The sequence below is a fragment of the Mandrillus leucophaeus genome, unplaced genomic scaffold (assembly GCF_000951045.1).
Source record: "Mandrillus leucophaeus isolate KB7577 unplaced genomic scaffold, Mleu.le_1.0 Scaffold110, whole genome shotgun sequence".
Classification (NCBI taxonomy): Eukaryota; Metazoa; Chordata; class Mammalia; order Primates; family Cercopithecidae; genus Mandrillus; species Mandrillus leucophaeus.
Window position 1 is genome coordinate 329,406 of NW_012099210.1, and position 15,118 is coordinate 344,523.

Genomic DNA, 15,118 nt, shown 5'->3' on the forward strand with positions numbered 1-15,118 from the left:
CAAGTTGGGCGAGACTAAAAGCTTTGTAGCTAAAGCTCTAAGGATTGAACTGAGATTGGAGCTGCCTCTCTCCATAGGAGTGACAGTTGCCCTGAGCTAATCAAGTTCACTGCCTGTAAAAACAAAACTACCAATACCCTTCACCACTCTAGAAAACATTTTGTCCATTTCTTAAAACAAACAAAATCTCCAAACATGTAAGTACTATAGGACCCAATGAATGCACTCCTGGGCACTTCAAAATTTATGTTCACACAGAAACCTGTACACAAAATGTTTACAGCAGCACTCTGTCTATAAAGTAAGAAAAAGATAGGAAGCACTTTCTCCTCTGAAGTCATGATTATGTCACCTAAAAATGGTTATGGTAAATGAAATGGCTCATTCAAAACTGTTTTAGCTTTCAGTTTACATAATGTTCTCCCAAGTGACCTAGAATAATTTTGGCTCTTGTCTAGAGATTATCCTTTTTCCATCAAAATATTGTAGAAAATTTAACTTTACATATCTATGTACACATAACCAAGATAAAGGCAAATAAGAACTTTCCTTCTTTTCTGTTAGCATCAAAAAAATCTTAGGGCAGGAAAAACCCTAAAGAAACTGAGGTTAGGTCTTTCCTGTGTAGTAAAATTCAAAACTGGGGGCCTCACCCCTTTTTTTTTTTTTTTTTTGGCCAAGAAAGAATTTAGTAAAAAATAAACAAACTACCAAGACCTAGTATCTTCTTCACGTCAAAGGGGAATGAACATTTATCAAAAAGAAAAAGAGTAGGAAGAAGAATTTTAGATTCAGCTTTATCAAAAAGTTATCACTTTATGCTCACGGCTCAGGATAAGATGAGAAGCAAGAGCTGAGGATAGAAGTGAGGAGTCTCAGGCTGCAGAATAGGTAAAAAAGAGAAGGCAAGAAAGAATGTTCAATGAGCAGAAGCAAGAAGGAAAGCAAGGAGATTCACTGTGGCCATTTGGCAGACATATGGTCCAGATGTAACTTCTAAAGAATACAGACAAGTCAGTGGCTCCCTATAGTATTATTAAGATAAAATGTAGAGGGTAACATGCTGTCTTTAATGTTAGTCAAGAGAAATTAGGAGTAGAAATAACAATGAGTAAATCCATCAAATATGGAATTACTTAGAGGAAACTAAGCTTAAATGCAAAAATCACACTACTATTGACAAACATAATAGGAAAGAGACAACAAAAGATGCTCATCTTAAAATTATTCGTTTCCAAAAGGGACTTATCAGGGAGGGAGACAAAAACCACAGGTCAATGACAATGCAGAATGTGTGGGAACTGCTATACAATAGTTTTATTAGGATTCTAAGATATATAGCTTAGAGCATAAATATATAGAAAGATGACTAACTGGCAAAGAAAAAAAAATCTTTCAGGGAATAAATCAGCTTTCATAACACAGCAAGACACTGCTTAACCAAGCAACAGAGAAGCTCGGAGTGTACAGGTGCAAATGAAAAATTAGGTGACTCTTCTCCCTCCTCTACCCTCAAATTCTAGCAGTATCTTAGAGGCAACTACGAATCCAGTGAGAGGATGTTAAAATACAATACCGGGAACAGAGTTAGCTGAAGATCCTGTACTTAAACAAAGCTAAGTAGTTTTCTTAGTATTGATTTCACATCCTAGATACAGTCTTGTGCCTTTAAAAATTACCAGAGTACCTAGTATGTGCAGCACTTCATAGTCCTAGGGTTTTATGGAACATACTAGAAAATGCAGGTATCTACTATCAAACTATCTTTTAACAAATTAGAATCAAAATTCAGAGTCTGCTCTAGATTTAATATAGATTAATTTACAAGCATCATGATTTAAAGTATGAAGATGTAAAACAATTTATTATCTGACGTATGTGAAAAGAAGTGATGAGGAAGCACTAGGACCTCCATGTACAAGTAAACATTCCTGAGGAGATGCTGGAGTATTCTTAGAACATGACATTTTTTCAGTAGGATGAAAAGTAACTTACTGAGAAAAAGGCAGTATGATTTTTTTTTTTCTAACAGGATATTATAATCTGGTTAAACCAGTGGTTCCCAAAATATGGTCCAGGATCCTTAAGGGTCCCACCAAGTGCCTTTCAAGGGATACAATGTTGGGAGATGTAATCTGCCATGGCCCCTGAGCATCCTGGCACATTTTTGCTGTTCATGTCAGGAATACAAGAATCTCACTGTTCTTTACCTGGGGCTTTTCTCAGGCTTGTGTTTGCAGAGAGCAAATTTGAAAGACTAGGTAATATCTCCCCCTTGGACAAAGAGCAGGCATGCTTACCGCCTGCTATAAAATGGTGGGTTCCCCAAGCTCAATATGCCTCTCCTTCAATGTAACCATTGCATGTATAAGCATCATCTGTGTCTATCTGTGTTACCTCCTAGGTGGAACTAATGAAAATAAGATGTTCTTGGCTACTCGTTTTACTGTAAATAATAAAGTCCTTTTTCTCTGATTCACTTTTCTGTTTTTCTCCAGTACCCATGAAACAGTAACTGGCTAACTTACTAGCTTGTAAGTAGAATAAAATGAAATCCCAGACCCTGACATAATGACATAATTGAAATCAACTATTGTCAAAATTAAGATATTATTAATATTTGCATTTTTTACTGTGTTGGCATTTAGGCTGATTATGCAAAAACAATGGTGAGTAAAACTGCTGGTGCCCGAGTATGACTAAGGCCATGTCAAACTGTTGTCACTGTATTCTTCAATGTCACACACTCAGTAAAAAAACAGCCAAAAAAAAAAAAAGGCAGTTTCAACTAAGAATGTCCTTAATAAGGCAGTAAAATGATTAATTTTATTGAAACTTGATCTCAACATATTTTTAATATTTTGTGTGACAAAATGGAAAGTATACATAAAAGGACTTCTGCTGCATACTGAAGTACAATTATTGTCTTGGGGAAAAGTACTTGTGCAACTATTTGAGTTCCAAGTAAACCAGTTACTTTTCTAATGGAATGCCATTTTTGCTTGAAAGAATGACTGACACACAAGCTATGGTTATTCAGACATTTTCTCAAAACCAAATGAAGTTAGCCTGTCATGTTAAGGAAAGCAACTGACAAGATTTGTTGCCAATGATAAAATTTGAGCTTCCAAGTGAAAATTAAAATTTTGGAAAACCTGTACCTGTCACAGTAAGCTTGACAGATGCCCAATACTTAAAAGATTTTTCTGATGTGATCAGTGATAATGTTAAATGTGATTTTAAAATATTATATAATAGGTCAACATTTGCAAGATCTACACAACTTAGTGAACCAATATTTTCCAAATGATTCATGATGTAACAATCATACATTAGTAAAAGACATATTCAAAGTACAAGATAGACCAACAGCTTTTAATGTAAAGTTCACTGATACGGTTTCAGATTCCATATTGCAGCTAACATTTTAAGACACTACCAAATTTTACTGCAGTATCAAAGACTATCCACAATTGCTAAAAAGGCTATTAAAATACTCTTCCCGTTTTCAACTACAATATCTATTTGAGGCTGAATTTTCATCATATAATTCAACCAAAAAAAAAATCACAGCAGATTGAATGTAGAAGCATTTCATAACACTGAAAAAAAAAATACCTTCAAAACAGATTTAGAGAATTTTTTTTTTTTTTTTTTTTTGAGACAGAGTCTCACTCTTGCCCAGGCTGTGATCTTGGCTCATGCAACCTCCACCTCCTGGGTTCAAGTGATTCAACTGCCTCAGCCTCCAGAGTAGCTGGGATTACAGGCACCCACCATCATGCCTGGCTAATTTTTCTATTCTTAGTAGAGACAGGGTTTCATTACATTGGCCAGGCTGGTCTCAAACTCCTGACTTCAAGTGATCCACCCACCTTGGCCTTCCAAAGTGTTGGGATTACAGGCTTAAGCCACTGCGCCCAGCCAGATTTTGACAACTTTTAGGATGACGGGTTATAATAAGATAAACTAGATGGTTTGTGGGTGCTATAGTTTGGATATTTGTTGCCTCCAAATCTGATTTTGAAATTTGATCCCCAATGTTGGAGGTGGCCTAATGGGAGGGGTCTGGGTCATGGGCGCAGATCCCTCATGAATAGAGAAATCCTGGGGGCTGTGGGGGTAAGGATAGCAGGTGAGTGACTTCTTACTCTTTTAGCTCCTGAGAAAACTGGTTGTTAAAAAGAGTCTGTCACCTCCCCTCTCTCTCTTGCTTCCTTTCTCACCATAGGATCTCTGCAATGCTGGCTCCTCTTTGCCTTCTGCGATGAGTGGAAGCAGCCTGTGGCCCCTGCCAGAGGCAGATGTCCAATCTTGAACTTTTACAGATATCAGAATCATGAGCCAAATAAACCTTTTTTCTTTATAAATCACCCAGCCTCAGGTATTCCTTTATAGCAACACAGACTATGGAGGTGGACAGGGGGCTATTCCTTACCTATCGAGGTTGAGAGAACAGCCTTTCATGTCTTGGCCAAGAGAAATCAGGGCTGGATAGACTCTGTCGACTCTATTGTGTGTGCTTTGAAGACGAGTTTTAAATAAAGGAAAGTGTGAGAAAAAGGATGAGAAGGGGAAATAAGGAGAGAAAAGCCATACTAGAGACATTCAAATTTGCTTCTAAGTTAGGAAAGAGAATTTAGAAGGTTGACATATCACTTCTTATTTTCTTTTCTTCCTCAAAATTATTTCCAGTATTTTCACAAAAGCAAAAACTGTAAGATGATGTACTGAATTCAAAAACACAAACCCAGAGCAGGAAAGGGTTAGGAAGAATTAATAATTTAGATTTGGAAACAAACTTTCTGCAATAGAAAATTTCAATGTAATTATTAAAATTTTTTGGATGTCAATATTTTTTTCTTAAGACTTTGTGTATTGGCCAGCCACAGTGGCACACACCTGTAATCCCAGCACTATAGGAGTCCGAGGCGGGTGGATCATTTGAGATCAGGAGTTCGAGACTAGCCTGGCCAACATAGTGAAACCCCGTCTCTACTAAAAATACAAAAATTAGCCAGGTGTGGTGGTGCATGCATGTAATCCCAGCTATTCGGGAGGCTGAGGTAGGAGATTCGCTTGAGCCTAGGAGGTGGAGGTGGCAGTGAGCCAGTCTGGGTGACAGAGTGAGACCTTTCTAAAAAAAAAAAAAAGTTTGTGTAGTATGACACTTCGGAGAAAACTGAACTTTAATGAATAAATTGGTTGAAGATAGTTGTTTCCTTTCTAATTGATATTCTACCAGGAAGTCTATAAAAAAGGCTGGTCTCCAAAGAGGAGTAATATAGAAGCATTAGATATAAAAATAGGGTATATATAATGCAGTTTCTAGAAAGAAAACCAGGAGAAGCAGTACATTTGCTCTGGATTGCAAGGCAAGGATTACCTGAGGTACTACACACAAACACGTTTTTCTCCAGTTCTCTAAGCCCCAGCCTACACTGGCCTGTGCCATTGTACAGTGTGCATAATCACCATTTCTGTATGATAAAAGATGGAAAGAAAAGATTAAACATTAAAGGAATTCAGGGGCAAATTTTTAAAAAGTTGAGTAACAAATGCAGTTAAATTTACTTCAAGTTCCTCTCTTAGAAGAGGTGCTATGTGTTTAGATGATGTAAATGAGATTTGACTTTTCCACAGAAATCACTTACTAGTTAAATATGTTGACTAACGGCCTAATTTTTAGCTTTTGTTCAAATGATGAAAAACATGTTTATCATTTACCTATAAACCATTTTAAAGCTTTTACTTACTTGGACAATATATAGCAACTTAACAAACAAATGTGGTTTAAGAGACTTGCAACAGAAAGTGTCTGGAGTGTTGAGAGAAGCTATAGGGGCCCAAAACTCAGATGATCCCTAAGTGGGCACTGCCCTTGAAATCCAGTGTATATAAGATATAAACAGTATAAGGATGGGGATGCCATCTAAGACCTAGACCTGTGAGATTAGGATTTTATTAGCTACAGAAGATCAGAAAGCAGAACAGAGTTCAAGTTCATGTACTGCCTGCCAAAACTGCTATACATAATTGAAGGAGCAGACCATGCGTAAATGCCACTCACTGAAGGGCTGTCTATAGAATAAAGTAAGAAAAAGGTAGGAAGCACTTTCTCCTCTGCAGCCATGATTATGTCACCTAAAAATGGTTATGGTAAATGAAATGGCTCATTCAAAACCCTCAGTTTTAGCTTTCGGTTTACACAATGTTCTCCCAAGTGACCTAGAATAATTCTGGCTCTTGTCTAAAAAGTACCCTTTTTCCATCAAAATCTTGTAGAAAATTTAACTTTACTTATCTATGCACACATAAACAAGATAAAGGCCAAGTAAGTTATCTTCTTTTCTGTACTGGAACCTAAATTGTGGGCCCTTGATCAAGCCCTTAAGCTGAGAATTTTAATTTTTAAATTAAATTAAGGCCCTATATGTTTTATCTGTGCCATAAAATTACAGTTAGAATTTTTTTTTTTTTTTTTCAGACGGAGTTTCGCTTGTCACCTAGGCTGGAGTGCGTGATCTCAGCTCACTGTAACCTCCGCCTCCCGGGTTCAAGCAATTCTCCTGCTTCGGCCTCCCAAGTGGCTGGGATTACAGGTGCCTGCCACCACGCCCGGCTAATTTTTGTAGTTTTAGTAGAGACCGGGTTTCATTTTGTTATATAATTAGGACTTTACATTATTTTATAATGCTTGCTAATTGCTGTAGGTTTCCAAATCGTCATTTCCCCAACCAGACTCTAGCTCCTTAAAGGTGATAGATGTTGTCTATTACTTACAATACTACTGCTATTGTTGTGTTTTGTTTTTTGTATTTCTGTTAATAACCAGCAAGGCTTGGCAAATAGGAGTTCAATAACTACTTCTTGTGTAAGTGATTGACAAATGACTTTTTAGACAACAGCTTTCTTGAAACATGTCAGAGCTTCTATATTTACTTGCAATTGTCCAATACAGCACATCTTACTGCTTGCAATTGCCAGCTCCACAGCTATATCACTGTTTATACTATTCTAAACGTAAAATATCTTTCTTGTTCCTCAAAGCTTCCATATCTGCTGATCTAATCACAATGATAGCTATATTTGAAATCTCCAAACTGTTTTAACTGACATCTTTCAGTAACAACTGCACTCGTCATATACTTGAGTTTTTAACTCAGATGAAAAATAAAGACATGTATAAAGAATAAGTTAGAAATATATAGGCATGAGAACACATAAACTCTATTTAATTAGTGAACTCATACCATGTTTACTTCATATTTTGGATCCTAGAATCTGAAATAACTTTTCAACATTCAATAATGTTAATTATTAAATCAAGACTTTAAGCTGGAAGACAGGGACAACATCTCTTTGCTCTCCAGTGGTTGGCAGTGTTAAGTATACATCATGAATTCAGAATTATTGGATAAATGATGAAAAGTAATTTACCAATATCACCAAATTTTTTGTCGTCTTTATTATTGCTTTCTACATATTTTCTTGCATCAAACCACCCGAGAATTTTGTATAATTCTCCACAGGAACAAAAAGTGGCATAGAAAGATGAGGGCAGACAATTTCTGTCAAAACCTAGACACTCAAGATAGTATTTAGTTTGGCAACCAAACTATCTCGCAGAAGTAAATTATAAAAATCTCATTTCTGAGATTTTAAAAGTGAAACAGTACATTACAATCCTGGTTTTTAAAAAAGTGAATTAAACTGATAATTTACAGTTTTATATTTTTATAGAATACCTTTATATTTGTTACACAAATACAAAACTTGTTATTTAAATAGTAACTGCTAACATGGACATAAGTTACTATGTCTGACAATGGTGTTCTGTAAACAAGAGATGAACAGTCTTTGTCAAGAATAATTGTGTGCATTTTTGTTATCTGCATTTTCAGTTTTTAACATTATAAAAAAGAATCAGTAATATGCAACAATTTCTTACTTCTCTAAGCATTGCTATTATTCTCCTCTGGAAAGTATATTCAAATTAGAATTTTTAAAATTGTTCTTAAGATGATAGGCTATGATATTTTTTCCCTTTAAGATTAATAATCACATGATTCAGGAAGTTAAATTCACTATTAAGTGAATATTAAGTTCCCTTACCTTTCATCAATATTTGTTGTAAGGTAAATTAAATTAAGTATCAGTCTCCTTGTCTCTTGATCTTTCACATCCTCTTCTATACACCACAAACAATCTCCAATACCTGTGTTGCTTTTAAAATACATCTATGAAACTTTGATACTCATCCCTTCAAGGGGTGCAACTTAATTTCTTGCCCCACTATTTAGTGACTTGCTTCTAATGAACAAAATTAAGTGGAAGTGAAGGAATGTGACTTTGAGACTAAGTCACAGAGGGCACATTTCTCTCAGATCCCTTACTTCGAGTGAAGTTAGCTGTCAGTTCGGGCAGACAGGCTCATGTGGAAAGGTCTCTGGCCAACAGTCATGTGAGTGACCCATCTTGGAAGTGGATCCTCCAATCAGTTAAGCCTTCGGATGACTGCAGTCCTTGTCTACATCCTGACTTCAACATAAGAGACCCTGAGTCAGGGCCACCCAGGTAAGTCACTCCAGAATTTCTGACCCACAGAAACTCAGATAAATTTGTTGTTTTAAGCCCTAAGTTTTGGGTAAGTCTGGAATAATATGAGAGATAATATAAAAGACTGTGCAAATTACTGTGGTGTACAAAAGACAAAACTAAAGTTTTCCATTAAACTGAGTATTTCCTTCCCTACTGTCTCAAGCAGAGCACTAAGGGTCATCTAATGATAGAGGCTTTGTCTTTACCTCTTTCTGTCCCTTTAGAAGTCAAAGGATTTTTGCAAGCTTTTTGTGTAGGAATAACATGAATACAGATTGAACTATAAATTTCATGTCTCCTAAGTAAAATTTTCTAAAAGCGCCTCTTTCCCCTTCAAATATCCCTCTTTCCTCTACTTTATGTCTCTCTTTCCAAGGCAGCCAGAATGGCTATTTGCTAAAATGTCCACCTTTCCTTTCTCAAACATCCTGACAAAACAAAATCCTCAACAAAACAAGTAGTCTAAAGAAAACAAATTCTCAAACCACCCACCAAACAGAAGGAGGAAAGGACTGTGGGTGGCTCATAGTGGCTTCCTTCTGTTACTGGTTCAAAGCATTTCTATTAACTTACTAATTCATTATAGAAGCTAGGCCAATTGACTGGGAATGTGATTTCTAGAAACAGATTAGTTTTGCAGAAGACCAACAATATTAAAGTATACTAAAAATATACTAAAAATAGAATAAAAAATAAAAAATAGAATAAAAAAGATCACCTTAACCATTTCTCTATAATGCCTTCTAGTTCTCATCCATGTGAGATGCAACCAACCAACATGGATTTTTTCCATTGTGGAAGAAGCTTGAATATATCTACTCATTCAGAGTTCTTTAGGAAAGGTTTCACCCCTATTAGCTAAAGGTGAATTATAACTCACTAAGTATAGACCAACACATAGGCCAGTGGAACATATTTTAATTTCCATTGCTTGATGGCCAGTATTTTTTCTAACATAGGCCTAATTTTTTACACTAAGCATACAGACAACTCTCAAATATTCAATACATCTAATATATCCATTCTTTTAGAATGTATTTTCTCTTTTCTTTAATCCCTTATACGTTTAGTGCTCATTAGCACTTTGGCTAGAGATATATAAAAGAAGAGGAAGCTGAAATACAAGACAGTTAATTTTAATTTTTATTAAATGGTTACAAAGAAAATTGAGTTGATGAGCTATTCAAAGTATAAAAATGTGGCTATAATATAAATCGTTCCCCTATTAGTAAAGATAATTAAGAGAACTCACTGAAGTTAGATTTATTCCTTATTTGGAGCTTTTCCTCTTACCATCTGCCCAAAACTATAGTTACAATCGATGTAATATTATTAATTCTTTGCACACAGACTATCTCTGAAATGATTTCTGTTACTTAAACTTAATTTCATCCCAGGTATCCAGATATATATTTCACAGATAAAATAATTAGCCTACAGAATTTAAACAAATATAATTTTTAAAGAGATTTCTGTTGAAGGTCTGCTGTTGATACTTGACTGAAAATAAACTCTAATACTTTCATAAATAACAAATTATCCAAATTAAAAAAAAAAACTATTACTATATCTTACAGCTTTTCACATCATCCCTTTTGTTCTAACCAAAGTTTTATTTTCAAAACTACCTTCTACATAGTTTAAACTGGAGATGTCCTATTACTTTCAAAGGAACGCTATAAATTATTATTAAATTTGTGGTAAAGTAATGGCATTTGGAAGACACTGAAACAGGAAGATTAGAAATATTGTTTATTTAAGCACTAAATTTATGTCAGTATAGTAATTCAACAATAGGCCTAGTAACAAAATTGTATTCCAAAAAGTCAGAATCATTGTTTCTCAATTTCCTCTTTTGCAAAATAAACCTAGTATATTTCAATGCCATGGTTTCAGTGTTTATCAGCATTTTTAGATACATGAAAAATCGAATGGGGGTGAAGAAAACTGAATGACTCAACGAATGGTTTCAAATAAAAATATATGTAATAACGGGTACCAAGATAACTTCTTATTCTAAAACTTTTATTTATAGAGAAAAGCTCTCGAAATTGGATTTCTCAGATTTGATGTTAAATAATAAGATAGTCTTAGTTATGCAATCAGTAACTGAATAACCCTGACAAAGTGAAATCTCCTACTTTATTTAGAAGGAAAGAAATAAATACAGCACTCTTGATTTAATTGTTGTTGATGTTAAGAAATCTTATTTGTTAAGAGTTCTTATTTTATTCAAAATATGTATCATCCCACTAAAAGCCAACTCATCTCATTAAAGATATCCTTTTCAAACTTATAAAATTTCAATGACTTATGAAAACATGGAGAACAATATAATATACATATATACTACCGAGTTAACAAGTGTTAACATTTTGCATACCTGCTTAGCTCTCTTCTATTAAGAAAAAAAAAAAAAGTTGCAGATATAACTGCTGAAGCCCCATTATTCCTTTCTCAGGTATCACAGTCTCTTTTCTCCCCAATTCTGGAAGTGATCGTTTTTCTAAAGAAGATGTGTGCCCTTCCTGTCCAGGTTTTTATACTTTTATTACATATGTGCGTTTTCACAAACATTAACATTATGTTTTAAAAACTACATAAAGTATCCTAATTAGTCAGGCGTGGCAGCATGTGCCTGTAGAATTGCTTGAACCTGGGAGGCGGAGGTTGCAGTGAGCAGAGATCATGCCACTGCACTCCAGCCTGGGTGACAGAGCAAGACTTCATCTTCAAAAAAACAAAAACAAAAACAAAACAAAATAAAACCACCAACAACAAACTATATAAAGTATTCCCATTTTATCATTTTGTAATTTCCATCTTTACTCAACATTGCTACTGAAATTTAGGCAAATTAATATATATTTAGTATATTTTAATTTTTCGAAAGAGTTTCTAAAGATCAACTATTCTGTTATTGGTGGATATTTAGGTTGTTTCTAACCCATGGCATGAACGTCCTTGTATATGTCTCCTTGCGGATATGTATTATTTCTTTCTGTATTACTTCAATAAAGTTTTGCTTAAGCTAGTTGGGTGGATTTGTTTTTTTTAAACTAAGCACAGACAATTGAAGAAAAAGCTAGAAAGCTATTTTCTAATATTATTATTTACCTGATTTTAAACTTTTATTTATTTATATACACACACGCACACCCACATATATGTACATATGTATGTGGATGTGGCTTTTAATTATTTAGAGACAGGGTCTCACTCTGTTGCCCAAGCTGGAATGCAGTGTCATGATCATGGGTCACTGTAGCAGCCTTGATCTCTCAGGCCCAAGCAATCCTCCCACCTCGGCCCACTGAGTAGCTGGGACTACAGGCATGTGCCATCCTGTGTGGCTAATTTTTAAATTTTTTATACAGATAGGGGTCCCCCTATGTTGCCCAGGCTGGTCTCAAACTGTTGAGCTCAAGTGAACCTCCCTCCTTCACCTCCCAAAGTGTTTGAATTACAGGAGTGAGTCACTGTGCCCAGTCCTATTTCTTTGTTAAATCTTTTCTTTGTTGAAATGCTTGTGATGTAGAAAAAAGGTTAGTAGGAAATACAAAACCTTAGCCTTTATTTTACTTGAAAATAGTTCTTCTATTCAGAAATATTTAAGTCACATATTTATATACATGGAACTTCTGTTTGGAATTCCCGTGGTAGATCACTTCAGAAAAATAAAATGAGGAAGCTAGGTTACGCATCAGCATTTGAATGCTGCTTTCTGCAGAAGCAATGTCTACCTTTGGTAGTTTTTCCTTTGCTATTCCTGAAATCACTTTATTATGTGGCTGATCAACAGTCAAATTATTCTTCCTTGTTTCACTGTCTTCAAGCAGAGGAACACAGCCATAATTGCCATCTGCAAGACAAAAACCTCTTGGATATTAGCAGAAAACCCTTATTTTTGGTACCACCTGAAAAAGCAAAAGTAATACAAACTCAAAACCGTAAAGAGAATAGATTTTAAGGTAGGAGTTTTAGAAAATTCTTTAGGTAATAGTTGCTTTGACAAGTTGTCCATTTACATTTTTTCCTTCCCACTAAACATACAAAACCCCTGCTCTCCAAAAGTCAGCAGTATGTAAAATATACAGAATTTAGAAAACTAGAATATGCTCTTTGCCCCTGTCAGCAACAATTCAACTTTTATATAAGTCGTATTTTCAGGTATGCATTTCTTATTTAAGATAATTATTTGTATTATGACTCCATGCTTATCATAGGAAAATTAGAAAATGCAGACAGCCAAAAAGAATAAAAAGTAAATGTTACCCAAATTTTTATCACTTGTGAATTATTCCAGTTAATACTTCTGTTCCTAAACACATAAATTCACATAAGAATCACCTTTTTCTGCATAAATGAAAATAATACTTATTTACGTATCCTGCTTCGTTCATTTTGCTATATATCATCAACATATTCTTATAAGTTAATACCTATTATCACTTTTCTTGGCTACATAGCTATTCATATAGATCACTGTAACTATTGAATATTTGTTTCTAGCTTTCCATGATTAGAAATTATACTGTGATACACATCCTTGCATATATATTTTTGAGTACCTGAACAAATGTTTTCTCATGATATAGTCTTAGGACTTGAGTTTTTGGTTCAAAAGGCATAGATGTTTTCAAAAGCTTTTGCTGCTATTTACTGGCAAATTGCTTTTTAGAAAGTTTTATAAACTTAGAGTTCCACCGTACAGTATAGTATAGTATAGTATAGTATAGTATAGTATAGTATAGTATAGAATAGTATAGGTGAAAGTCCACTTTCCCATATCCTGCAAGTGTTCATTTAAATAAATGTAACATATAACTGTACCACAGTTATAATATCAAAACTACTGAGAAACAACGAAGGAATAAAACAGAAGAACTCAGCTTACACCTTTCTTTTCACCAAGAGGTTCTAGAAATACATAAAAAATTAACATGCACATACCTTGAGTGGAATTCACAAGAAGTAACTGTGATTTTAGCTTGTCAATAATAGTTTGTTGAAGTGACAGCTGTTCCTGTTGTTCACGTATTCTCTGCTCATAGTTCTCAGTCTGCTGACATAAAAACCAGTTAGCCTGATATTTACTGACAGACATGAACACATTATTTACCATCCATTAATAATATAAATAGATATGAGTTGCCCACATTGTCATTTTGCAGGTATTGTGATTTATGAGATACAAATTGGCTCCAGGAATGTACTTGTAATTGTTACAAACATCAGTGATTGAAGACACTTAAAGCACCGTAAAAGTTTTAAAGATTATCTTATTTGGCCGGGCGCGGTGGCTCATGCCTGTAGTCCCAGCACTTTGGGAGGCTGAGGTGGGTGGATCATGAGGTCAGGAGATCGAGACTATCCTGGCTAACACGGTGAAATCCCGTCCTACTAAAAATACAAAAAAAATTAGCCGGGCGTGGTCGTGGGCGCCTGTAGTCCCAGCTACTTGGGAGGCTGAGGCAGGAGAATAGCATGAACCTGGGAGGTGGAGCTTGCAGTGAGCCGAGATCGCGCCACTGTACTCCAGCCTGGTAGACTGAGCAAGACTCCGTCTCAGGGAAAAAAAAAAAAAAAAAAAAGATTATCTTATTTAAACACATATCAGTAAAGGATTCAATCTACGATTTCCTGATCCTTCAGTAAGGATCAAAACTGTAATTTAGCATTTATTCCTTAAAGAAAAAAAAAGCACAAATGAAACAACAAATACTAAAGTGATTTTTTTAAAAATACACACTAACTTAAAAAATTAAGATTTTGTGTCTTTCAAATAAACACACTTCTAAATTTATTTTTAGGGTACATAAACACTAAGGAAGTGTTGATAAAAATCAAAGGGACAAATACAAATTATAAAATTATAATGACCAGAAACTTGTCTGCTAAGTTTTAAGAAATTAAGAGAACACCATGGTTGACCTTTGGTGTCTATCTTAAATGCCATAGTTTCCCTTATATTGTTAATCCATTCATTTTGCTATTTTATCGCAATGACTGTGAAAATACAGCAATGAAATAAGACACAAGTTTGTACTGAGGAATACAGATGCCACAAACCTTCAAGCAAATTTGAAACTGTTGTATCACAATTACCAAATTAGTACAGTCTTAAAAGCGTATCACCAAACAGTAACAGAGAACTTTTTTTCTTTTCCTTTAACCAATTTCTATCCCTGGAGGGATAAATAATGTTTAAGTTGCAAATTCCTTGAAATATAAAATGAAAATGAAGTTCTAATAATCTCAGAATGATATTCAGTAGATACTATTTGACTTTAAACTGATTCTTAAAGTTCAAAATTAGTGAAGCTCTATTATTTTCAGAGACCAATAAACTTAAAAATTTTAATAAATTACACAGCTGTTCATAGATTAGCAAATATAAATTAGCTTAAGAAATTAAAGCTGGCAGTGAAACCCCGTCTCTACTAAAAAATACAAAAAACTAGCCGGGCGAGGTGGCGGGCGCCTGTAGTCCCAGCTACTCGGGAGGCTGAGGCAG

The 15,118-nt window shown here is 34.9% G+C and overlaps 1 protein-coding gene across 3 annotated transcripts in view; it reads right to left on the reverse strand.

The window, feature by feature from the left end:
• The window catches only part of TANK (TRAF family member-associated NFKB activator), a 106,270-nt gene that overhangs the window by 19,151 nt on the left and 72,001 nt on the right, over nucleotides 1-15,118 (reverse strand). For all 3 annotated transcript variants that reach the window (XM_011991424.1, XM_011991416.1, XM_011991408.1), the window contains exons 3-4: nucleotides 13,555-13,663; nucleotides 12,345-12,463 (exon numbers count right to left, since the gene is read on the reverse strand). In XM_011991424.1, coding sequence (XP_011846814.1) covers nucleotides 12,345-12,463; nucleotides 13,555-13,663 — 228 coding nt within the window. The remainder of the gene's footprint in view (nucleotides 1-12,344; nucleotides 12,464-13,554; nucleotides 13,664-15,118) is intronic.